Genomic DNA, 26,868 nt, shown 5'->3' with positions numbered 1-26,868 from the left:
GTATCTAACCGTTTTCCCGCCTATTTGGGTCACTCGGCATGCCGTGGTCGATTGGGTAGCGCACCGCACTGCTGTGCTGACGAAACGAGGCTCGAAGCCAGCCATCCGGCCAAGTTTGGTCATTGAGTATGTGGCAATGTGTACAGACAAGCGGCTGTTCAACGAACCTCTTTCACGGCAAGATAGGTCAGTGTGTACGGAACTGGGTACGTACGGCTGTTCCAAGAAACTTATTGACGCCGACTTGGGTCACTGGATATGTGCCAGGCGTGTGCCGTGGCTGCTATAGCTTCCGGCATGGTGACGTATTTCCGGCTTCCTTTCGTTTGCACCCCTTCAAGGCGCAGTTTGCGGGGTGCTCGTGCTGTCTGGTTTCGCATTCGCACTCTTGTACAAATCTCGTGGAACAGGAAAATTACTGCCCTATTACTGCTTGTCGGACTTACTTATACATAATAAAATAGTAGTTCTTTGACTGAATGAATGGTGTTTTTATTTCTTTTCGCATTGAAAAAGAGGAGACAGGACTAAAAGCTGGGGTACATCTTGACGAGGGTCCCGCCCCCTTATACGTATGGCACCAGAGCACTGCAGAAACATCACGAAAAATGCAACACTTGCAACAAAGTAATATTGGAAACAAATGCACTTTGAACAAAAGAAAAATTTAGTATAAAAATTGCGCAAAATACATACATACTTATGTACACACGCAATTTCGCATTTACGCATATATACACACATGCAGATACATACTATATGCACAAGCAATGCACACAGATCTATATACAAGTAAGGACAGGTGCGCTACCATGTACTCACGACTGTAATATGTGAATAAAAATATTATGCGGTTCTAGTCTATTTGGCATAGCTGACAAAACAGTCTTATTTCATTATTGGAGTTGCATAAAGGATCAAAGTCTTCCTGTGCGAGTTGATTAAGTAGCAAGTGTTAATGATTGTTTATCGCAATTGGTCCGAGGTGTGCGTACGCGCCATCCTCTTTATGCCTAGTATCCCGGATGCTACGGTTAGCTTTTAAATCAGCCATGGTAAACACATAGAGTTATTAGACTTCAAGTATGACCTGTAGTTCAAAATTAAACGATAGTTGTATAATGAAAATACATGCAAGATTTCAAACTTTGAGAACAGATTTGTCGTAGAAAATAAATGAGGGACATTGGCAACGTATCGCATGACTTTTCTGGAGCAAATGCCATTTCGTAAGGTTTACCTTGCTAGTAGTGCCCCAAACGAGGTTACAATACGGAAGAAGTGACAATACTAAAGTATTATAAAGTAAAAGATTAATTTTAACAGGAAGAAAGGATTTCAATCGACCTATTATACCAACAGAAAACTTTTTACTTACGTGTTCCACGTGATCATTCCAATTTAAGTCTTTAGCGAATGTTACACCTAAGAGAGAGGCCGTGTTAGCAATTTCTAATTGATCCGTATCTATTTTCACGATTATTGTACTTTGTAACTTTTTGCCTCTTCGCATATAGACAACTTTTGTCTTGCTGGCATTTATTCGCCAACAGTTTCCATCAGGCCAATCTTTAAATTCTCTTAACGCTCTGTTCCCTGAAGCTGTAGTTCAGTTTCTGACGTAGCAGTGATAAACATTGCTGTATCATCAGCATAAGAAATAAATTAGTCACACAATTCTAAATGCCTCGAATCTTAAGGATCCTGCGATCTGCTATGAATTACTACAGTCGGCGCTCCGCGAAGCTGAAACTATTCGTGTGGTGCGAGGCCTGTCGCCTTCGGCAATATTATATCCAGCCTCGAGACTGGTCGTGCATTCGGTTGTACAAAGAATTGTAGCCCAATAGCTTTCTCGTAATACGCGTACAGACGCGTAATGCCGATATATTGCAGTAATCATTGGATTACTAATAAAATTATCAAGCACGGTGCCGCTCGTAGAAAGACAAACAAGGCAGTGAATGCTAGCGGAACTCTTGTGAAAGTGATTTATTTCATACTTGCGTTCAGCTTCCTATTAAAGTTGATGCTGATTTCACCTCAACGGTTGCGCCGTGAACAACGAAAAATTTACTGCGACGTATCATTCGAGTAATGCGAGATGACACGAGAATCGAGGATGCCGCAACACCATGGCAATGAATCGCAGAAGATTACGCAAATCGTGTTTAAAGAATAGCCCGGCGGCACGTTCCACACGTTCATCTCTGTATTTCGGCAAATAAAAGCGCTCAGCTGTTCTCTTCGCGTCTCGGGATGATCCATACGTGCAAAGCGTTGAATTCTTCCGCGCGCTGCATACGGGCTGTCTTGTAATCGTGTATTTGTGCGGCGAGACTACGCAGGAGCTATAACATTAAAGAAAGAGTAATTGCACAACAATAAAGTATGATATCCAGATGATAGATTACAGATTTCTTGATCGCGTTTTTTTTTTCATTTTTCCTTGTTTCTCGACATAAACGTATATTCAGGTGCGGCCGTCGTCTGGCGGTGTGCTTCGCCGCCAAGCTCAATTCCTTGCTGGAACCTTGGGCAAGGGAAGAAAGACAAAAAGACATTGTACACTTTCAAAGAAAACGAAGTTTGTATTATCGTGCTATTTTTCGCACTACTAGTAGTGAGAACAACGGCATCGTGGGGCGTCGAGTCCTGGACGAATTCTCCTCGTGCACAAGAAATTTATTCAAGTTATATTTAATGCATTCTTCGAACCGCAAGTTTTGATTTCTCTAATAAAAGTGAAATTATTAACGTCCATAGCTTGTGTGATCCGAAATATCAACACATAAACCTAAAAGAAGATAAGTTACACAATAGGTAATCTGACTGGTGTACGGGAATAAGAAGATTATGTTTAACAAAGTATGGTGAAGCGTGATGAACACCTACTCCCCGTATAAATAAAGACAAACCAGGGTTACAACAGAACATTTGTCAATGCTGAATATGTACGAAAAAAGTTCACTTTTACCTATTTGCCAACACATACCATGATATTCCCAGAAGCGTATAACATTGGTGCAGATATTATTATGTTTTGGGACTATACAGTAACACTGTTCTATAAAGTCGAAAAATTTTCTAGAGACCACACCACCCGCTTAGTGAAAAATTCAAATTACTTCTCTGCAAGTGGAATCTCCACAACAAGTTGCATGGACCAAACAGGCCCACGTAAGCTATGCAACTTGATTTCAACCTGCATGCCAAAGCTGCAGAGAAAAAGAAATGTTTCGTGGCCTTTGTGGTCTCCAGACTTTAGTCGTGACTGAACATTTTCGTTCAGACCAAGCACGACTGTGCCCGAGCTTTGAACTTTGAGGCTTATAATGTTTTAATGCAAAACTATCGTAAACTGCAATCTTATCTGCTTTCAAATTGAATATTTTCTCGAAAATCTTTGTCAGTTCTTTTTTTCCACGTGACGTATTGCTTTGCATACTCTAGCTTTTTTTTTCTTCTTTTGTCGGGAGGGAGGGGTAAAAGCGAATTGGTGGAAAGAATATAATGTTTATTTGAATTTTGCACGGAAACACTGAACGCAAATGAGAGCTGTTCAACCAATCGCTTCCCTGTTTTGTCCTGTATGCTAATTCGCAATGCGCTCATCCTCAGCTTAACAAAATAATAAAAAGAATATGACAGCAAGTAGACGGGAAAATATGTGTTTTCTAGCAGTGTTCCAACGTGAAAGTTCACTAGTTATGCTATTTATGCTAGTTATACAAGCAATGTACTGAAAAAATTCAATGAACAAGAGAAACCGACAAAACGCATAAACAGATGAGTTCAGCGTCTGTCGGCTGTATTTCTCTGCATTTGTTCGTGCTCCTCTTGCGCGGCTTTTACCGATTAACCATTTTGACCAGTTTATTGCAGATAAAACAAAGGGCCCCTTTTTTATTGCGAATCTTTCCTTGCCTCTAACTCCGGAGACCCCCACTATGGTGTGCCTCATAATCAGATCGTGTTTTCGGCACGTAAAACCCCAGAATGAAGTGAAATGAAATTGAGACGGGAAAAAATACGATAAACACATATATAGTACATTGTTTTCCCCGTCTGGGGCGCAATAACATAAAACTATTTCAAACTTTTCTATTCCAATTCTGCTATCAGCCCTCCACGATTGGTCAAAAACATTTTTCGACCACCCCCACTTCACCGGTCTGTCACGCGACGTCACAAAAACCACGATACCTCCCCATCTGATATGATGCGTACATACTGATTATGCAAGATTTGACAGAAAAAAGAAAAACAGTTATTTCTGATTCGACCCCTTTTCGCCACTAGCCCTCGGCTATTGGTAAAAAGTTTTCAGGCTGCGCCCACTTCACCTGCCTGTCACGCAACGTCACAAAACCGCAAGAAGTCACCGCGTCAAAGTGACGTGTACGCGATAAAGATGCATTAATATGCCGAACAAAACTGAATTTTTTTCGGAATAGCCGCAGGCTGCCTCGTTCCGAAAGGCATAAAAGATGGCTGCCGCCGATCGCTCAGACGCTGGCTACTCGCACCTGCCGGAGAGCATGGGTGTATTTGCGTATAATAATACTTCTTGCGTGGCCGTGTAACGTTTTCGAGCACTTTCGGCACGTTTGCCCCCTCATTCTGCCAACTCTTCTTTGCTGACGGTCCGTTTTAGCGTCATTCTTGAGCTTCCGTTGCACGCCGCCGCGATTTTCGACCAGCCACCGCAGGGTAAGTAAGGGAAAGCCGACCAATCGTAGACGCCGGCAGCACCCTCTTCATCCGGTTATCGACTTTTAGTGCAGTGGCTCGGCCCCATCGAATCCCTCTCCACTTGAGCGTTCTCCTCGCCTCTTGTCAGCCAATTAGATACGACAAGCCGCTCAGTGTAGGAATGTTATTCGTTTTTCAAGCAAACAAAAGTGACCTCCTATGAACGAGGAAAGCGTTTGATTGGTCGGTTCAGACAACCCTGCGGGTGACCGCCCGGTGCTTGCGTTAGTGGTTACGCAAATTTGACGTCAGGAGATTGGAATAGAAACATATTGGAATAGTTTTACGTCATAGGGCCCCTGATCTTGTATCCATTCCTTGCTTGGTGCCATTACCTGAACAGTACTGCTTTTTTTTTTCTCGCTGGTGCAGCCAATGCTACAAAATATGTGGCTCAGGGGCTAGTCTAGTTGCGGCTTTCTTTTCCTTCCTGGAGCTCGCCGCTGAAAGGAGCGGTCGATTAAACTTGGCCCAGGTTATTCAACTATTCCCCAGAAAGCCAATGTGTTTCTAGCGGAAATATTTATCTAAAAGGAAGATTATGCCCAGCATCTTTACACTACACTATACGCATCAAAATCAAAAGCTCGTCTAACTCATTCTATTGGTTATAGTTAAAGAAAACGTAGAGGACAAAAAAAACGTTTTTCTTCCTTGGCTTTTTTTTTTTTTCAGTGGCTTCACGAAAGTGTGTTTTACGGTGGTGCTTCTCAACCTATCCAACCGCGCAACCCCGCTATGCCGGGTGTGTTTACTGTTATTTTCTTTTTTTAGCTGCACTAAATATTTGAAAATTACTTGTGGCAGGTAGCACAATTTTAACACTTGAGCGGAATTACTCCATGAGGGGGCCATTTCATCCAGGAAAGATAAAAACGCTTAATTTAACAAGTAGTATAATTGTATTAATAACGTTACTTCGGACTTATTTCGATGTAGGATATCTAGCTTGTATGTTCGCAAGGCTTGCTCAATTGGGATGAATTCTTTGGACGGTACCAGTTTCAAGATAATTTTCAACGTGCCTGACGAAATGTATTGGTGTTCCAGTTCCTTTTTTTGCTTCAGTGCATATAACAGCGCTTTCTTTAAACAGCAAACGCCACAACAATGCATTTTTAATGCAACATTCACAGCGCATACCTCAAAACCGATGCCATCCTCCGAATACGTTTCAAGGGGCTATGTCTTACAAGCTCACTAGCTACAATACACAGATAGGTATATGTGCCATAAAGTAATTAATTAAAACGTTTAATACTATATTTATTTATTCAATTAAGCATTTTGATTTCTCGTAGAAATAATGGTCGTCTCATGTAATTTAGCTCAAGGGTTCGAATTGTGCAATCTTCCATATGAAACTTTATTTTGAGCAGCTTAAAAATTAACTATGTATAAAATACCGGGCAGCAGTTCCCCTTTCCTTTTTTTACAGCCTTTGTCTGTCACAGGCTAACCACGAGGCACAAGCCCTCATCGAATTCGCTGCATCAACTACAAGCTAATAAAGATAAAGCCTGTCTGCATGAGAGATTGTTCCTTGTTAACTCTTCCTTGTTGCCGCTTTGCTAGAGCACGGTTTGTCGAAACGAGAATGCAGTTAGGACATCTCAACTCGAAGTTCGGGCCCAATATGTCCTGACGAGACCTGTATGCTGCAGCGCGATTCTTGGTAACAGCCACTCTGTGCATACCGTATGATTCGTTTTTTAAGATCTTACTGAATTTTTAAAGATCGCCTGTGGCAGAGCTACGTAACTCTTGTCGTTGAGCTGCTATATTCGAAGAGACGTACATTACCAGCACGAAAAATTAAAACACATGTTCAACTAATTAACGAAAACTGACTAATTAAACTAATACATTTACAGTTTGAATATATAATTTCGCAAAGAGTGTCCAGTTATTTTCGCACTGCAAAGCATAAAAGTGCATTTTGTTAAAAAAGTGCAAAAATAGTGAAATATTTACGGCGAGTTTCATTGTGCATGTCTCAGAACTGGTGTCATTATGGAAATTCATTTCAATTAAGTACGTCTTGCGAACTTATGGATACAATACATAAATAGAAATGTCAAAGTTATAATGAAGAATTTGCGGCGTTTTCTTAATTGATACGTGTTCCGACTTCTCGTGCATGTAATGTGCACCTCTATGACTGATCCAGCTCGAGGGCTAGAATTGTGTTGTTATCTGCAAGAGGCGTGAAAATGTCGTAAAATTTAAGACGGATTACCCGTTACAACTCTCAGCATCGAATCTTCGCACTCGCACTCTGAGCGCTAATTCTCGGCGGCGGGTAAGCTCCCTATTCTCATTGCTGCACTGATTCCTCCGCCCCACAGTACAGCTACCAACCCCCATTACCCGTTTGAGGAACACAGCACTACGGAGCAGGACATGTGATGATGGCCTGTGCATACCTCTTCAGTCGAGCAGCTTGATAAGCAGCAGTATGAGCTTCAGGCGCCCAATGGGCGCGAACAGATCGTCCACGTTGAATTCCGTGGCTTGATTGGCCAGGGCAGGCACTCTCGGAAACTTGCGCTCGAAGGAATCGAGCTTAAGTCGCGCCTCGTCCTGGTTGCGCGGAAACGCCACCGCGATGGTGTCGGTCGTGGGGCCGAAACTCTCGCTCAGGCTGCGCATGAACGGATCTAGCCGGCTGCTCTGCATGGCGCTGAAGTTGCCCACCGACATAACCTGCAGCGCGAGAACCCGCCGGGGCTCTTCAGCATGCCGATCATAAAGCATCCTCATTTAAGTTTTAGCATTGGTAGCTTTGCGTAATTTCCTCCCAACTTCGCACGCAGGACCTGGTGCAAACTGCCAAGAGCAAACTTCAGAAAGCTTGCACATTTTGGTACTCACAATTATTCGTGGATGGAAGAAAATGGCCTGTTACTTCACATTTTGTTGTTATAATGAGATTGTCTGCACTTTTTCAAATATTTTCAATAGTGACATATTGGAACGAATAACTTTTATCCGCCAGTGTTTTGCCCCGCGAGATCTAGTCGCGCTTCTATCGCAAGGCCGTAATTGATGCCACCGCTCAACGGCTTGGCACCACCTTTCAGCCTCGCCTTCGCGACCGTGCGAATTGACCTTGGTCAAGGTCGTGACGCTCCCGCGTGGTAGGGAGCGTAAACGCCACCACTCTAAGCGCTGGCGCTGCTGTCGTTCTTGGGCCGAAAGTTGGATCCCGTGACGCTGCTTCATCTGAGTAGCGGTTCCACAGCGTGCAGTCAGCCGCGGTTTTCACGCGGTTTAGCAGGCGTGCTTTTGCATTTTTGTAAAGGAATTTTGCCCTTCGTGATTGATAATTACTGATATTATCTTTAGTAGCGAAGAATTTTCTTTCGAATCCTAAGAACGCAAAATTTTATAATACTGAGGGACTCATTCAGGAACTTCTGGAATGCGCATTCGATCCAGAGATGCACGCTTATTTTGGTCGGTGCTTGTCTACTTGTTTTAAAGATACGCGGCGTTGCGTTAATGATAAGTGGCGTAATTTCCGCATTTGCCCTTCTGAATTTGCTATGTTATATATATCTGCACACCCAGGGGAGGGCGTATTTGCGCAGTCGTGCGTTAACTTTCTGTAAAAGGTGCGCGTTCACAAGAAGCGGGCGGGTTGCGATGTCCTTGATGCTGTTTACCGCTTGGAATGATTAACAAACTGCAAGAAAGTCTATATTTCATTTTTCTTATTGGCCAACCTAATAGATGACTACGATGGTATGGAACCAACGCTGTATAACATTAGCCCGTTTCTACGGAATTATGCGAAAATATGACCGCTTCGTGTCCATAGCAGTTCTGCGATATTTTACTTCCATTCTTGACGTTCGGTGTAAGCTGCAAACTACATTGAGCCTCGTCCTCTATGTCACTCAGTGCTCAAAAACAGCCACGCACAGTTTCTATTCTTGTAGATTATTCATCTACAATAAATTAATAATACACTCACTCGGAAGATTAAAGAACTTTACTCTGAATAGCCCTGACCAAAGAGTTCAAAAAAGATATTTATGCAATTGCATGCTGTCACAATATTTTCCGACTAATCAGGTTCCAGCTAAGGGTTAATTAGGAAAGAGCTAGATGCTTAGGTTGCAGGGTTATGCAGATATTAAACAGCATGCGCAAGTAAACGGGTGGAAGTGTGCTGAACTGGGCTGATTCGTACATGTGCAAGAAGATCAAACAGCGCGAAAAATGGGACGGGACCCCATCTTTGGCGCTGTTTCATCCCGATCGAGTAAATGGGCTAATATGATGGCCTGACATGACCAACGGAGTAACATTTCTCATGTGGCCAAAAAAATGCTACCGGCAAAGAGCTATCGAGCACCGTCGGGAGGATTATCTTTCGCGATCAAGTAATAATAATATTTGGGGTTTTACGTGCCAAAACCAATTTCTGATTATGAGGCACGCCGTAGTGGAGGACTCCGGAAATTTTGACCACCTGGGGTTCTTTAACGTGCACCTAAATCTAAGCACATGGGTGTTTTCGCATTTCGCCCCCATCGAAATGCGGCCGCCGTGGCCGGGATTCGATCCCGCGACCTCGTGCTCAGCAGCCCAACACCATAGCCACTGAGCAACCACGGCGGGTTAGCGATCAAGCAAGTAAAGCACCGAATATTTGTACGATACGTTGCAATAGCGCAAGCAGTACTTGGCGCCCGTGACACTTTCGTGGCTGCTTCCCAAAGGGCAGAAAGTGAAGCAATAGTTGGAAGAGATTCGTACTTTAAATCTTCGCACAAAATGACAGCTACACGAGAAGGGCAGGACTAGCGCTGTGCCCGTGTCACAGCTCTCGAGGTGCAGCCTTTTCGTGTTGCCGTAGTTTTCGATGCATATCTCTCAAATATTGATTCATTGCTGAACACAAATGCGCCCCTTCTAAGGACCATGGCTTGCGCCATCAAGGGTGATTGCGCAAGCCACCCAGGTTTCTTAACGAGCATTCGCGTTCCGGAGAAGCTACAGCGTGTATCAATTTCCGCGGACTATGCAAGGCCAATATACGCAGCGATGTTTGGCAATATTACTCGGAAAAGCCACAGGATTTCCGCATACACTGCACAATACAGCCGAATCAAAACAATATAACCACTCGCGTAAGCATATTCGCTGCAGTCGGCAAAATTTCGCGATACAGAGCAAACAAACGACACCAAGCACAAAACAAAAGAGGATCTCGCGGTACCTATGGACATCTCGAAACGTGCACTTCTGGATGCTATCGCCTCGCTATAGACAATCATCCCCAGATCGTTCGCGCCTCCCTTTGTCTTTTTCTTTCTGTTGCTTGGCATAGATACAGTAAGATACAGTATAGTGTGAATTGTGCAACCTGCCCGGTCGGAAACCGGTCTGGGCAGCCTCTATATTTCTACTTTCGCTGCTAGTGGATCTTGCACAACGTCGACGTCAGAGAAATGCACCGAAGGTCCTTGATTGCGCTCGGCATCTTTGAAGGTTTGGTAATCGAGTGGACCACAGTATGTTCCCGTTCCTGCGAAAGTTCGCCCACGTGCTATACACGTGAATGAGCTTGAAGTAGTGCCAGGTTCTCCGACTCGCCGAGGTCGTGACTCACTCACGAATTCATACCAGAGCGCTCCGCGTGTTGACAGCCTCCGGTGCAAGGGTGAGCTCTTCAATTGTTAAAGGCGATTCTTGGTCATTGTCGCTTAGAGGGAGCATGAATGTGGAGAGTTTCCGTTGCGGCAGAGTTGTTAGCTGAGGAAATAATGGCGCAGTCGGCAGCGTCTTCGAACTGCCCTTCCGTTAGGACAGCGCCAAAGTGTATGTTGGGTGCTGTACAAACAGCTTTAACTTACCGTCCTGGCATTCGTGCGCCTGCCAAAGCTTGCGCGAGTCGGATTGTACGTCGAAAGCCTTGCAGTGATTAAAACTAGCGTAAACGGTATAGTTGCTGCGCATACCGCGGCAAGCTTGCGCAGTATATTTATTTATTTATTTATTTATTTATTTATTTATTTATTTATTTATTTATTTATTTATTTATTTTCGATACTGCTGCTCTCCTTCGAGAGCGTGGCAGTTGGGCAGTACAATAATTCATCTGTACAATGCAAGGAAAACAAAGTATAGGTTATGCAAAAAAAACAACATAAGCAGTGCAAATTATACATACTATATAAGTAATACAATGGTAAAATCAAACGGAATAGTAAGAAAAGGAAAAGAAAGAAAGGGAAAAAACGGGGCAGAAGGCTTTGCGAAGAAATGGCCAAGGAGAATAATGATAGCACAGGTAAACTTGGAGCGTTTGAGAATCATTATGGCAAATGAAAAAGCTGTCGTAATTGAGAAGGTTTATTAAAATTTCCTAATGAATAAAACAATCTCTGCCGGTGTCCCTGCATGCATAGGTACTCTTGTAGACGCACAGTTCCTTTTCTATTTGCGAGATGAATTCAGATAATGATTCAGTGTTGTTCATAGTAGCACGAACTTGATTCCATTCTCCTATTGTGAGCGGGAAGTCAGAATACTTAAATGTGTCATTTTTACATACGTATGCTGTCAATGTGTGCGCATGCTTATTACGTGTAGGTCGAGCCTGGGAAAATGAAATGTATTTGTAGGTATCTATCCTACAGTTATCCTTTAGTGTCTGAAACAAGAATTTTAAGCGAGCGTGTTTCCCTCTTGTGTATAGCGTTCGCAAATCAGACTGGTTTAAAAGTCTTGTCGGCGAGTTTGTGCGCTTATATTTGTCATGGATGAACCTCACAGCTTTCCTTTGTATTGATCCTAGTTTCCCTACGTTAGCCAGTGTATGCGGAAACCAGACTGTGTTCGCGTATCCGAGAACACGCCTTACAAATTATGTGTAGGCTATCAGCTTCGTTGACTTGCTTGTGAGTGCCAGGCTTCCTTTTAAGAAAAAGAATTTGCGCAGCCTCTTTTAGACTATGTTATAGGTATGTTTGTCCCATTTGAGCTCCGAGGCTAATGTAACGCTTAGATATTTGTGTTCAACTCTGTTAAATTGTTAAATGGAGTGCCGTTAATTGCCCATATAAAGATTGATGATATCGTGTTCCTGGTTACATTCATGATCGTAGACTTTTGTAAGTTTACTTGCGCCTGCCATTTGTACCACCAATCAGCTATGTCACCTAGAGAATCATTTAATTAAATATGATCATTGTAATTATTATTTATCTGTTTATGATGCAGTCCTCGAATAGTTTTATATCGCAATTGATGTTATCTGGGATATCGCTAATATACAGTAAGAAAAGCAACGGTCCGAGAACAGACCCTATGTTGCGCAACCCGCGAAGGTGTCGGCGGTTGTTTTCCGTTACAGCTGCAAGCTTTCTCCCCACTAGACGACGTTCTAACCCCTTTACGCTAGGCTGAGAGAAAATTATTATTGGTTTTCAACATTACAGTCTGAAAAATTGCCTGTCGTCGCACTTGAGAATTTGAACTCTAGCGTTTCTCAGCCCGAATTCCAGCTCGAGAAGTCAAAGAGCCAAAGTTGAGAAAGAAGACAAAATGATACCCTGCAATTTGTTATACGCAAGTGAAGAACAAGGATGTAGCAGTTTCAGACACATGATGCGAAATATTGACGGAATAGTTGGCGCAGTATGATTCACAGCAAGCCTTGCCCACTCCCGTTCCATCAAGCAATCTTCCTTCGTGAGAAGAAAACTTGCTTGACCGTTGACTCTGCTCCAAGTCGTCATCGTTTGTGGAGGTGAAGTTTCGTGGTGATCAAAAAGTGACATGAGGCGTGCGGCTTATTATTCCTGCTTTTTTTTCTATCGTGCCCTTTAAATCTTACCACTGGCTTCGTTCTTTCGGTGCCGGTTTAGAGATTAGCTGCAGAGCGTGGCGTCAAGTACTCGGAGTTCTCCAGGTACACATCATTTTCTGCTAAATCATGGGCAGTGGCCGCACTATTAGACGCAGAAAGTATTGTACTGTTCTCAGTAGTATCGGATAAAGTTCCGATATACGCCAGAACAATCGGCTGTTCGTTGTGGAGGTAGCGCTCCCTGGTGGTGAATGGGGCGGGGAGTACTTCTTCGCATGTTTCCTGTACAATGCCTTTAACTCATTTCATGTTGGTGCTGGTCCAGGGTTAAGCTGCAGAACATGGCACCAGAAAATCAGAGCAGCTAGTGGCACGTCAGCTGTAGCAACGGCAGAGTGGTTGCAAAGTAATGGTATAACATTTTGGCCAGTTGAAAATGAATACCATATCTTATTTGTGTTATCATCATAATCAGCCTGGCTACGCCTACCACCAGCGAATACGCTTGGAACTTTCAATGACTGATGAATGAAAGCCGACGCGCTTGACCCACAGATTAGATTTTCGACCGCTATCTCTGCGAATGAGTATTGTTCTTGCTTGGCATAAGTTCGCATAATAACCAGTTAAATTTTTAACTCCCAGTTTTGACTCTACATTATTTTTCACCATCACTACTACGTCACAATATTTGCAACACAGATATTTCAGTGATACTTTGCACGCCTACTTTTTACATAGTTGGCTACGCCATGAGCTACCAAAAATGAAAACCCGCCGCGGTTGCTCAGTGGATATGGTGTTGGGCTGCTGATCACGAGGTCGCGGGATCGAATCCCGGCCACGGCGGCGGCCGAATTTCGATGGGGGCGAAAGGCGAAAAACCCGTGTGCTTAGATTTAGGTGCACGTTAAAGAACCCCAGGTGGTCTAAATTTCCGGAGTCCTCCACTACGGCGCGCCTCATAATCAGAAAGTGGTTCTGGCACGTAAAGCCCCATAATTTAATTTTTACCGCAAATGAAATTGCACAACAGCTTTTGATACGACGTGGTACGGTCGTGAACCTGTGTGCAAAGCTATCTTGTAGACAGACGACGCGCGAGCTCTGATGTCAGTATTTTGTGCACTATGGTTACTTCAAAAGTAAAGAGAAACTTGCGGCACGCATACCTTCGTTAATCAAACGTGTTTTTCATATCTAAAACAGCATACAGGTCACCAACTTATTGTTTCCAGCTTAGTTTACAGCAGGCTGTTTTAGGTCGGCCTTAGATGTAAGGACAAAATAGTCTAGCAACAATGTGCCGCAGCCGAGGAGCGAGCACCGACGCGCACCAGAGCTTCTGTCCATTGGTTGAGTGCCCTTTTCCTCCAACCGACGCGAAGCGATGCGTTCGCTTGTAGGCGCGTGCCGAAGCATGCCGAAGCATGCTGTGGTTGGGCCATTACCGCGACCGCACCGCGTTGGGCGAGCCTTCGACACCTCCCTGCAAAAAAATTATCCTGGCCCTCTTGCAGCTCTTGCTCAAGCAGCCAATCGGAGGTTCCCGTGCCCTCATTGTGGAAGGTGACGTAAGTTTGAGTTGTCTCACTGCTTTTCTGGTTAATTGTTCTTGCGCCTTGTCGGCCTTCTCTGCAGTGTTGCCTCGATGAAGCCGCAGAATTTGCCTGTCGCCGTGAAGCTCGAAATCATAAATCAAGTCTCAATGCAGGGAGAAGTCCGACGTCGTTGCAGCGTGCAAGCTTTCGAGGGGCGCTCAGCACGATCTTAGGGGGGAGTTTAGGGCTAAATAATTAGGGGGAGATTAGGGATAAAGCGGACAAACTCGCGACCCGGTGCCCGTGGCGCCGGGTCACGTACACGGCCACGTACAACACATCGAGGCGGCCGTATACATATGGGGCATCCGAAATCGCTTCAGACATTTCGGCTTCCGCGTGCCGGTGATGACTCAAAATTCTGACCAGTGCGGTGAAACCGTTGTCAGTATTGCCGAAGTTTGGAGCCACCTGTCACAATTTCTGGAAGCCGATGATGGATCAACGGTCGACGAGTTTGTGAGTGCGGATGATTGTGTCGCGACCACGGGAGAGCCCGAAAACGAAGACTACAATGCCAACATCGTACCGAGCATATGTGAAAGTGGGCACAATGGGGAAAGCAATGACAATCCTTTGCCCACGTCCTCAGAGGTGATTCGTGCACTCGCACTAGTCCGGCGCTTCTGCACGAATCTGGAAGGTTGCAGCCTCAGCTGCTCCGACTCTTTCGACAATGTGGAGATGTGCGCGCATCGCATGCAGTGAAAGTGCCCAAGCAGAATAAAATACAGGATTATTCCATGTGAAACTAAGCTAGTTTCATCAATAAAGTGCTTTTATAAATGGCATGTGCTTTTATGACGTCCAATTGTTTAGCAAGCTTAGATCGAATTATGCTTTATACCAAACCGATAGGCTTTTTTGCGAGTTCGATATAACCGAGTTTGACTGTACTAATCAAATCAAATCAAATCAAATCAGACTTTATTTCAAATACATTTTTGACAGATTTTGTTTGCTGGTCAATCTAAGCACATCGTGCTTGTTAGAAGACCAAGCAGCAGGTGGTACAGCTTTCAATAGAGATATGAAACATAGATTACCGTTCAAAATTATACAACTTCAAAATAAAATATTCTAACACACAAAGAATAAATACTGTGTTTTCCAGCCACGTAAGAATCCCAATAAAAAATCACATATTACAATAAACAGTTGAATACCACTTCCTCACATTTTTCATCATTTTACCTATTGAATTGATATCATACAGTGTTGCATCAAGTTCATTAAAAGTATCAGGGACATAACACTTTCTTGTTTTCTTTCCATAGTTTGTTAACACCCTTGGCTTAAAATACCTTTCTGTTTTTCGTAACGCAACATCTTTTTTTACCAATACTTTAAAAGAATTTGAATAATAATAGCGTGTTACAACCACATACTTAAATAGCTCCTGTACTGGAAGTATTCCTAGAATGTTATACTTTTCTTTTCTCTCTGATTGTTCTAGTCCGGTTCCATAAGTTATGCTGTTGACAATTCGCTTGACTACGCGATCAATCGCTTGCTTTTTATAGTCAGAACATGTACCATATAACGTTATACGATATGTAATTACCGATTCTGCTAATGCCTTGTATATAGTAACTCTTAGGTTAATAGGCGTTTTCCCGCGCAGACTATACATCATGGCCGCGACAGCTCTTAGCTTTCCACGAACGTGTATGACATGGTTATTCCAGGTTAGATGCTGATCAAAAAAATTCCTAAATACTTGACCACACGCTCAAACTGTAATGGTTGACAAATACATGTGTTGCAATGTGGAGCGTGCAAATATACATTCATGTTAAATGAAAGCACCTTGTGTGGATTCCTGAAGCAGATTAGTTTAGTTTTTTGACGATTTATAAAAATTGAATTATGTGCGAACCATTCTACGATTACTGATATATCTCTTTGGAAGATTTGACATTCCGAGTTATAGTCACTCATTTGTAGCGCTATCGCAGTGTCATCAGCGTACTGAAAAAGTTTTGATTTCAGTGGTAGGAGGCCGAGATCTGAGACACATATATTAAAGAGTATTGGCCCTAGCGTGCTTCCTTGGGGCACACCACACGTTATTAATTTGAAATTGCTGTAGCTATCATCTAGTTTAACGCATTGTAGTAGATCAGTAAAATAATTTAGAAAGAAATTATAGAAGTGACCTCTGAATCCTAGATTCTTTAGCTTGTTGAGTAATATCTTATGTACTACTGTGTCAAAAGCCTTTGATAGGTCTAAAAATAGGGCTAACACTACATTATTATTTTCTATTGATGTACTAATATAGTCAGAGAATTCTTCAAGCAGATTGTGTTTTTATTCTTTGTGAAACCAAACTGTGCCATGTTATTCAGAGAATACTTTTCACAGAATGACTGCATTACAGAGACCACATATTTTTCCATTATATGCGCTGTTGTGGACAATATTGCTATCGGTCTGTAATTTGCGCAATCACTTCTCTTTCCGTTTTTGTAGACAGGTCTTACGATTGAAATATTTAGCTCTTTGGGTATTATGCCCGTTTCGAAAATTCCGTTTAGAATCTTTAAAAGTACTTGTTTTAGTCTGTGAAAGTTGAAGAACAAATCTCGAGGGTGGATTTTATCAAACCCCGGTGGTTTGAACTTTGCCATGCCTTGAATTATCGTCCAAAGATCAACTTCGGTCATCGCTGGAAGATAAACTGAATGCGCGCATGTGCGTTTCGGCTCGTATTCTAAATGTTGGTCACTCTCCGTTTTTTTCAGCTTCTCTGCCGGAGAAATAAAAGTTTCATTAAATCTATTGCATAGCATCTGTATATTTTCATTTGGGAAATTTGTTTTTACGGTATCATCGACGCTAGCTCGTTTGGATCTGCCCATTAATTCGTTTGCCGCAGTCCAAGTCTTTTTCACGTCCTTTTTGCATTCCGAAAATCGGCGCATCAAATATTTTCTTTTTTCCAGGTGTAACTTAGCTGTCACCGCGTTTCGTAAAGTTCGAAATTACACTGTGTTGTTCGTTGCCTGGTTCTTTTCTGCACCTTTGCCATGCTTTGTCTTTTTGAAAGCATAACTCAATAATATCACTCGTAATCCATTTTGTATTAGGATTTCTTTGCTTGATTGTTATGATTTTAGAAGACTTTACGTATATCATCCTGAAAGTTTCAACGAATTTGGCATATAAACTGGCTTGGTCTAAATGTAAAAGTGAAATCCAATCTGTGTCCTTTATGTACATGTCAACTTTTGCGTTGTCTACAATTAGTTTTTTTTGTTCTTACTTCGCAATGCTCTGCATCATTGTCAGACATGACTACAAGTGATATGAAGTAATGATCTGCTAGTTTGGCTTTAATTACGCCGCTTGCATAGCGCTGCTGTCCGAGCCGAACGACAATATGATCAATGCAGGTTTTCGTTACTCTTGAACCCAAATATTCCTCTCTAGTGTATTCATTAATTACATTGACCAGTCGAGCACTACTACAGTGAAGTCGTTTCAAGCCTCAGAGGAACACTAAAGACGAATACAATTTAAGATGTATTATTACATTACCCTTCTACAATGCCAAAAAAAGCCAATCTTAGCATGAAAAGAGGCAAAAGCGAAAGAAGAGCAGCGGCACTACCCTGAGCTTCCCGCACCAGCTCAACATGGCATGAATTGCGAGTCTGGTCGGGCCCGGTAAAGTTTATTTTTATCGCTAAATACAGACTGCATGCAATTCTGAAGCGCCAAAGACTGAATTTTGCGGGTTTGAGGTACTTCCAATGAGCCACGATGATTCAAGTACACCAGTTGTCATTTGTCAATTCTTTCCATGTGTCACTATGCAGCCCTGAACAGGCATAGCATAACATGCACCAAATCAGGAACAGCATACCACAGCCATCACTGTAAAACCAGGTGGATGAAAGAGTTCGAAACAACTGCAGCAAAGGAATTGTCAAGGTCACAAAGTTAGCAGCAAAAGTGTACATAAAGACAGGCAGTTTGCCCATGTAACAAAAAGGAATAAGCACTACTTGAGCAAGAAGGCAACAAACATTTTAGACTAAGAGGATATTATGCGACAGTAGTGAGGGATGTCTAGAAGCTGAAGAAAAAGGTAAATGCCTTATAAGGGCAAGCAGAGAAACTCGCTTGCAACAGCCACGTCGACAGCAATGGGAAGCAAAAATTAAAAAGGAGGAAAATAATGCAGTCTTGCCTTGATCAGTGCCCGCTTTGTCATCTTTTGATTGACCTCTGGACAGTTGGTGATGTTCTTGGCACGATGAGCATAGTCCAAGCTGTTCAATGTCTCCTCCAGATTGGTCATGTGAGACGAGATGGTCGCAATGATGGAAGTCTTTGTGCGGCCACCCAAAGAGTCCTGCAAGAGCAGAGTCAGCTTGCTTTCCCTGTACGGAACATGTACCAGTTGCGAAACCCAAAGCACGAACAGGTCCAATACTTGAAGCATAATGAAGCATATGCTAATATTATAATGGGCTTTCGGACAATGTTCAAACAGACTGCAGACTCTGGAAGCGTATTTTGCGAAGGTCGTACTTCTCACATAGGTGAAGAAAAAAAAAGTGACTCAAGTGTAACATCTATGACTGCCACTCTGTAGACCGGTGTCTTAATCAAGGTGGAACGCTGATCATTTTGTCCCCTATTTCTTTCTTTATTTACTTTTAAACATCTCGCAAGGCAATCTGGAAACTCTATGACGACTCCTGGTGGGTAAAAATGAGTAGAGAAGTGAGCCCATAATTTCTATCCTTGAAATGAGGCGGCTATACGAGTTAAGATAGAAAACATGGGACACAAAAGCGACGGCAACTAACCAGCTCGCAGAGTAAAAAGACGCAAAGTGGTCTAAGGGTACTGTTCCGCAGTAATGGAAGGCTGTTTCCTATGCACGTGGCACAAGTTTAAAACCTGTGTGATCCTCCTGGTGGCGCCCTCCGTGAAGCGGGAGTTGGCGACGTCAGACCCCAGGGTGCCTTCGGTCACGTGCGGTGCCTGGAACACGAGCCCGCCGGACAGCACGTTGTGGAGGACGGCGCCACAGTTTCGGACTGTCGATGGAATGCGGTGGCGTGGCTGGACGGCAGGCAGCGCCGGCAGCGATCCACCAGCTGGGGCTGCAGTCGCAGCAACCGGAACGGCTGGCGGCTCGCCTTCGGAACGACGCGCTTGCGCCTGGCTCGACCGATAGGACGACGATGGGCTGCGTCGATTGTAATTAAGGATAGATGTACAAAACACGCACCGAAGCTCACAAAAGTTTTTTTACAGGCGACAAACGGTGACTTGCACCACATCGCTGTCCCGGTCCTCACTCATCTGCTTCCCGCCGAGAAGCAGCGACAGTGCCGGCCGGCATTTGCGAACCGACACTTTCACCTACGCGCCTCTTCTCTACTCCAACCTCCTCCTCCCGGTCCTACGAGCGAAGCATTGTGCGCCCTGGCATCTATACCCACCTTTCTTATTGAAGTCTCCTCTCCCTCTCTCTTCTGAGTGACCACCCCGCTATCCTTTCATCTTGCACGCGGTCTGCCACGCGGTCTGCAGTGTCATCCCCTCCTGTCTACAGACTATAGTACTTGTTTAGAGATATCACTCCTTAAAGACATAGCAGTCACTGAAATATGGATACTTGATGTGACCTGCAGTGTCAGAGCACCGGGTAAGCCTCAGCCCGGCACCAACTTTCGACAACAGGGCTTGCGTTTGTCCCCATTTGAGACGACTACGAAAAGCTTTTAAAGTTGAAGCCATGACCACGGGCTAAACTCAATCTTCGCATTCGTGGCACCGTTCCAGCGATCCAAACGTGCTGTGCAGTAGTGTGACACAGTGTGACCCATAGAGCACGATGAAGCTTTGTTCGGGTAGCGCGTCATCCCCCCCCCCTTGCTGGTATCGCCCTGTTTACAGCAGCCAAGCTGGTCGGATTCTCACCCGGGGACATATGTGTCCAGCGGCGGCGGTTGCCGCTGGTTGTCGGCGGTTGGCGCAGGTCGCACGGCTGGCTCGGCGTGGAATAGAAACTCGCCGAAGACGCCCTTGTGTCTGCTGTCATCGGAGTCGTCGGCCAGTCGGATGGGCTTCAGATTGAAATACCCGATGACAGAGATCGGAGGCAGCAGCTCGCGCATACAGTCCACCACTGGGCAAGCAGAGAGATATATGCACGCACGCGCTGCTTCCTAACTTATAGCGTCATAATATAATTGCTTTGCTGACGCACCACCCCTATTAGATGGAAAGCAAGGTCTGCATGCAACAATGTTCCCATGTGTGCTCGCAGGGGGCATACACAGGAGCACTATCATGGTCTGAGAAACTTCAGTATTGCCTACTGCACATAGTTCATTGTGCAGCAGGAGGCCAATTAAAGAGCTAAAGCGCCATCAACTGTTACTACGTACGAGCCTTCATTACGTGCCTTCATTATTCTCTTTTGTCTTAAAATACTCATTACACAAAATTTCAAACTCGGAATGATCCTGTTGGATTTCCCTGCGTAATATTAAGGGTCAACGTTGCCGTGAACATATTTTAATGCGGTTTTACTGTCAGCGCGGGTGGCTGTTCTAAAATTGCAGCACTTGGAGACATCGTCATCAATGTGACGTTTTTAGTGGCTCCTCGGGAGCTATGCTAAGTTTTGCCGGCTCTGCGAGTATTGTTGACGTCATGCATCTGGATAATGGGGTACCGGCGCTCCGAGCGTGAATCACCAAGGGATAGGCGCTGCTTTCTCTCTTTCATGTCGTACGTTCTGTCTGCATGAGTCTGAACGGACCAACGGCACGACCTGGCTGCCTACTTGCACCAAATACCGCACCAAACTGATTTCCAAGAAGTTCAGACAGGATGGGGCATTGGATGGAACGCAATACGAAGAACCTGCTGCGCCGATTGTGTCAGAGCTGATGAAGGCAGCACAATGTTCTTTCTTGCTGGTGTCACGGCCACAGCCAAGGCGCTCGCGTTGTCGCCGCTTGACGGCCACCAATGCGCACTTTTTCATATTCACGTTCATGGCTGCTTGCACGGCTGTCAATTTCCGAGCCGCTTATCCGCAGGGAATAAATTGAAAGTGATTCGCTATTTCCACTATGGCAGCTACTGCTACTTGCACATCCGTCTAATTCACTTTGGGATGACGATAACTAACCACTACTCTGACGGCAACGACGTATTTTAACAGGTTTGCGAATTCAGACGAATTCTGCGACTGGAACTTCAACAAGCTCCCTCTCCTCAACGTCACTGGTTTGTGAGAGCACGTGATTGCGTTTTCGGCTAGTTTCCGGACTGCAGTGGTGGAGTCGCCGCTAGCCTAGCTACAGTTCTTGGCGCGGATGTTGAAGTTGCGTGGGAAATGATGATAAATAATTTGTTATCCAATATTCGTCACATACTTACATTTTCTGCTCTTTCATACCGCGAATGACAGGCGCAGATCAAATCATGAAAGCAGAAAAGTAAAAAGATTTTTTTTTTTGCTGTCAGTGGTTTTTCAAACGCGACCTTGGAGATAGAGAACAAATTACTATTGAGGGGGTTATCGTAATCGGGCTTGATGGTAGCCACTCACTTTCGGCATCGCTTTCAACGGTTGCTTAATAGGCATATTTAATTAAGCTGTAATAGTACATTAGGTTATTGCGACATCAATTTCACCACTCTTTCCCCAATGTGGTGCATGGTAAGAAAGCCGGCCTTAGAATTCTCGCATCAGCCCACCGTGACTGGGATTTTCAGAGCTTCTGCTCTCGGATTAATTATAGTTTATCGGATGAGGAGTTTGAAGTCAGTACATTGTAAAGACGCCCCAAAGCCCTACCCCAATACACTACAACGTTTCTCGACTGTCTGGCTCCGCCTCTGGTACAGATAGTGCAGGGCAGCGCGCCATCACTTGACACAAGTTGTCATTGCTCTTCAGTCGCAGTCCGTAGCAGTTCTTATAAAGCACAGCATCTTCTTAAGTCGAGGCGTGGCATTGTGCTAAACTGCGTGGAAGGGAAGAGCGTTCAGTCGAGGATCGTTTGAGAACACGTCGGTTAGCGTAGAACGCTCACATAATTTTTACCGTGCCATAAAACGGCCTAAACATGAGACGATACATTGAAATTTGTAACGCTGACCTAGCGGCGCTGAGGTTTCAGCGCGTAGTTCAAGAAAGGTGCGTTTAGCTTCCTGTCCTTTTTAGACAAACGAGATTGATAAATAATACTTTGCGAGTTTGTAAAATGATTCATTGCTGCTTTTTAATGTCCCTTCATTAAGCCAAGAACGAGGGGCTGCGTTACTTTCTCGTGGCGTTTGGCGGAGACCTGCTGGCCTGGGCACAGCCCGAGCTTACCCCTCCCGTCCTCGTTCAGGTCGGCGTGATAGGACAGGAACACAAGTGATGGACGCATGCCGGCCAGGCGCGCGATGCTGCGGTAGCGAGCGAACTTCGAGCGCAGGATCTCTGCGCATGCGTGAAGCCTGTCCAGCACTGGCTGCGGACTCGGCTGCTCCGATTCCTGCGCGCGCGAATGCACAATCCCAGAAATGGCGGACCCTGCAGCAACGAGCGACTCCTCAGAGTATGTGTAACGTGGTAAAGGGAACAGTCTTAAAAGCAACTGTTCTGCACAACCTTTCAAAACGACATCTATGGCTGAGGAAGCCTTCGTTAACAGGTCACTTGTCGCGTCGCTGCGGTTGGGTAAAAGGCAAACAGAAACGCCGGCGCAGAAAGCGCGTGTGCGACTCAGAAAGCAGCCCTTGCCTTGACTCTGCTCTTTGTGGTTTTTATTTTTTTATTCTCATTCAGAGAAGTCGTGCCGCTACAACTTTAATCAGGCATTGAAGGGCGCTGACTGCACAAAGCTTCAATTTCGCGATCTCAACACCCATGTTAAAGTGAAAATTTACAGAGAAATTATTTGTGAATATTTTAATTGGTAATGGATGGGGAAACTACGATTTTTGGTGTGGGTAGTGCCTGTCTTTTCAGCATTTTTTGTGCAGGTAATGTCTGTCTTGTCGAGTGGTCCACCTGGAAAGGCCAAATAGCTCTGCATATGTTGCATGCGATATTTTTTTCAATCTGTTCGAAATGCAAAAAAGGGCACCGGACATACGTGCAAATACGCTACATAGGCTTCACTAAAGCAGTGAAATTAGCACGTAATATTCAATTTAGAAATGCGCCAACGCACTTGAGAACCTGGTACATTGATAAGCGCGTGGCGTTAACATTCCAGTCGTGATCGTGGTGCCAGTCACAGCTTATTTCGTTCTTTTTCTTATTATAGCTCTATAAAGGGCAACAGTATGAAAATATGATAATGACCATCGTTATGAATTACTTGATTTTGGCTTCTCCATAGGTTTCTATTCGCGCGCCCCCTCGAGCATCTGGACAGAATCACAACCATTTCTTGCACACTAGGTTGCTTCGTTCTGCATTAAATCAGGGATAATTCATATTCCACTCATAGAGCTTCGCTATGTATGAATGAATATCGTTCGCTCATTTTTTGTTCACGTCACGCCTATTGCAAATATTCGCGCAATTTCAGTGAAAGCGCACATGTATAGTCATGATCATCTTGGCAAAATATTGTTAGTCGACATTTAAGCCACAGAAAGCCGCAAAATTATAAAAAACAATAAATTACTACTGAAAATTGAACCATGACCAGCGCTCTTTAGCCATCATAGAGCCGACATTCCAACTGCCAAATGATACATCACTGGTGACGTCGCCAACTCTGCAGCGGAGAAGCCCCCTACTATTTTTTGCACGAATCCGAGCGCGAGCCGGCTCTACGCCGTCGGAGAGGCATAGCGCGAATAATGCGGCCGATAGTGTAAAAAAAAAAAAGAAATGAAAGGAAAGTAAACTCCAACAAAGGTTTTATTCTCCATCATAGAGGGTAGGCCAAGGTGCGCACTGGAAGGGGAGGGGGGGGAGGGCATGTGGGAGAAGAATCAGTGTGCGCACGCGTGAGCGTGCGCGTCTGCCCGTTGGCGCGTGTGCTGTGCAATTCTGCTGCCATTGAACCCTTTACAAGAATCCTTACAGACTAACCTTCCTCAGCGATCTTGTTTGAACTGCTTAGACATAATGGAAATTTTAGTATGCGCGTCTTTTCCGGTCTCTCTAAAGCCTGTCCAATGCTTCGAAGACACTTCGCTTACTGAGGTCACTTGTTCGTGGTTCCTGAATAACTTTTGCCGCTTCAAAAGCCCCTAAACTGAAAGGGACAGGCGCGTTTTCCATTCCCATGAGCTTTCGATAATCACATGTTGTACAGGAAGCCCGCAACGCGGCCACACGCCAAAGCTTGTTTAGAGAACCACTTTAGCTTCGAAACGTTCGACGAAGAGTTTACGCGTCACTGAAGCTTCATCTAATCTCTACAGCTCCAAGATGATCGAGTAAAGCTTTCGGAAAGAATATATGAAGCAGCCTGGCCATGGTTCTGTTGTGTCGGCAGCGGCAGGCGGCGGGAGCCCAGCGTCCGGAGAGCGCGCGGCGAGCGCCCCACGACGCCGACGCGAAAGAAGGAGCCGCGGAGACGACCGCTCTTCGGCAAACCACACGAAGGAATCGGCCGGCAAGTGGCCGTTTATTGCACGAAGACTTCCTTGCCAGATGTCACCACCTCATTGGTCAAATGCCCAGCACGTGACCGAAGGGGGGTGCGCCATCTAGCCAAACTAGACCACAAGATGATTGAACAGTTAACAGCAGATCTCTCAGAGGGCGACACTATACCACAGGTTCCAACTCTGAATAATGAGTTAGCGGCCCCAAGTACAAGAACAAGAGCACTGACTCACCGGTGAACAGCAGATGGAGACGGAGATCAGTCTCTTCCTCAGCAGAGACAGAGCGACCGACTGCCACTGCCGGTTCACCGCGGCGCACGCGAAGCCCAGGTAGTCCAACACGCTCTCCCCCAAGAACTCCTTGACAAAGATGTCGCTCACGCCCACCGCGGAACCCGGCTGTCGGTCGCAAGCAGACATCGTTTTGCCGGCTGGAGACGCAGTCGTCCACGTAGAACATGCAGCGATGCGCGCGCTCTTCGGCACGTTCTTCTTCTCTTCTTATTCTTCTTCGAGAGTGCAACTTCACGAGACGCATAGCGAAAGCCTATATGAAGCGTTCCTCTTCTGGAAAAAATTATTGTTGCTAATTCGTGGATATTTTTGTTAAGAAAAAAAATACCTGCGAACTAGCGGTAAATGCAAGAGAAATGCATTTGCATTACGCACCTCACTTTGAGGGCCGGTATCCCTCGTTTAAACCTCGTTCACCCCATTGCAAAGTGTTGTTCCCTCGACAAACGCCTTGCTTTATAGAGAAGTGAAGTGCAACCGAAAACCAGCGACAGTTGTACTATATATATAAACAAGGGTATAAACACGATGTACATGAATGAGTGAAGAAACTTGCAGGTCCGACGAGCACGCGAACTCGTCGCGCACCCGGCTAGTCGGGACCCGCAGGTCTAGCCCACCGGCCCGGTCGCGGGCACGCCGGACGGCCAGGATTTGCTTTTCTAGAGCGGGGCTACGCAGAAGCGAGTCCCACTCCTTCCTTGATGAACTTGGGGTACGTCGACCCGCACTCCCAAAGCATGTGCGCTAGAGTGGAGGTCTGCCCGCAGGACGGGCAGGCGTCGTCGCGATACACGTCGGGGTAAGCCTCGTGGAGAGCGGACAGACACGGATATGTGCTGGTCTGTAGAAGCCTAAGCAACACGGCTTTCCCCCTATTCAACTTGGGGTGAGGGGATGGAAAGACCCTTCTGGACATGTAGAAATATTTAATATTCTCGTTGTGAGTTGCGGTAGCGTCCCTGTGACCGTAGAGAGGAGGGGAATCAGCGCTCCTTATAGAGGAAGCGCGATCGGTGAAGTCACGCGCAGCCTCGTGAGCTGACTCATTTAGGTTCGGGGGAGCATACTCGACCGACCCTACGTGAGCGGGAAACCAGTGAATTGAATGATGCGTGAGAGCATATGGACTCGAGCCGCTAAGAAGAACAGCTTCCTTGGCGATGCAACCCTTCTGAAAAGCCCTACCTGCCGTTTTGGAATCACTGTAGATTTCGGACCCACGACAGTCTAGCAGGGCGAGGGCGACTTGCTCGGTGTCTCCGGGGTCTGAAGTGCGAATCGAGGCGCTATTGGAAATCTTGCCGCTCGAGTCGACCACAACGACGGCAAAGGTCTTCCCGTAACTGTACACCGCGGCGTCGACGAAGCTTGCTCTAATTTCGTGTTGCTTGATCTGTTTGAGGATGGCTGCTACTCTGGCCTTGCGACTGCCCTAATTGGGGACTTGATGGACGTTTCGGGGCACAGGGGCCACTACCAACTTGTCTCGAATGCACCTAGGGATCGGGGTACTGACCATCGGGAATCCCGCAGAGTGATAACCTAGCTCTTCGAGGATGCATTTACCTGCCGCTGTGTTGGTCAGGCGAGTGAGTTGCGCGCGTTCTTGGGCTTCGGCAATCTCCTCGGCGGTGTTATGTACCCCCAGCTTCAAGAGATCCTCGGTATGGGTCCTGATGGGTAGCCCAAGTGCCCTCTTGACTACTTTGCGGATGAGAACGTTGAGCATGTCTCGCTCCGCTCTGAGCCAGTTGTGCATAGAAATCGTGTACGTGAGGTGGC

The 26,868-nt window shown here is 45.3% G+C and overlaps 1 protein-coding gene across 1 annotated transcript; it reads right to left on the bottom strand.

Annotated features, from left to right (window-relative positions):
• Window positions 1-1,987: 1,987 nt before the first annotated feature.
• LOC142583659 (uncharacterized) lies at window positions 1,988-25,239 on the bottom strand. The gene is made up of 7 exons (XM_075694152.1): window positions 25,021-25,239; window positions 22,544-22,709; window positions 20,128-20,335; window positions 19,099-19,390; window positions 18,380-18,544; window positions 7,182-7,461; window positions 1,988-2,533 (listed from the first exon to the last, which is right to left on the bottom strand). Exons 1-6 carry the CDS (start codon window positions 25,207-25,209, stop codon window positions 7,186-7,188), a joined length of 1,296 nt encoding a protein of 431 aa, XP_075550267.1. The 5' UTR covers window positions 25,210-25,239; the 3' UTR covers window positions 1,988-2,533; window positions 7,182-7,185.
• Between the last annotated feature and the right edge of the window lie 1,629 nt (window positions 25,240-26,868).

The sequence above is a fragment of the Dermacentor variabilis genome, chromosome 5 (genome assembly GCF_050947875.1).
Source record: "Dermacentor variabilis isolate Ectoservices chromosome 5, ASM5094787v1, whole genome shotgun sequence".
NCBI classification, from domain to species: domain Eukaryota; kingdom Metazoa; phylum Arthropoda; class Arachnida; order Ixodida; family Ixodidae; genus Dermacentor; species Dermacentor variabilis.
Note: the sequence above shows the minus strand (reverse complement) of the source record. Positions and strands in the feature narration are given on the sequence as shown.

Coding starts and splice junctions, on each gene's coding strand:
- LOC142583659 (XM_075694152.1), bottom strand. CDS start 25,209: ATGTCTGCTTGCGACCGACAGCCGGGTTCCGCGGTGGGCGTGAGCGAC. Junction 20,336..22,543: donor CCTGAACGAGGACGGGAGGG/GTAAGCTCGGGC, acceptor CTGCTTGCCCAG/TGGTGGACTGTATGCGCGAG. Junction 7,462..18,379: donor CAAAGCGGGCACTGATCAAG/GCAAGACTGCAT, acceptor CTCGCGCTGCAG/GTTATGTCGGTGGGCAACTT.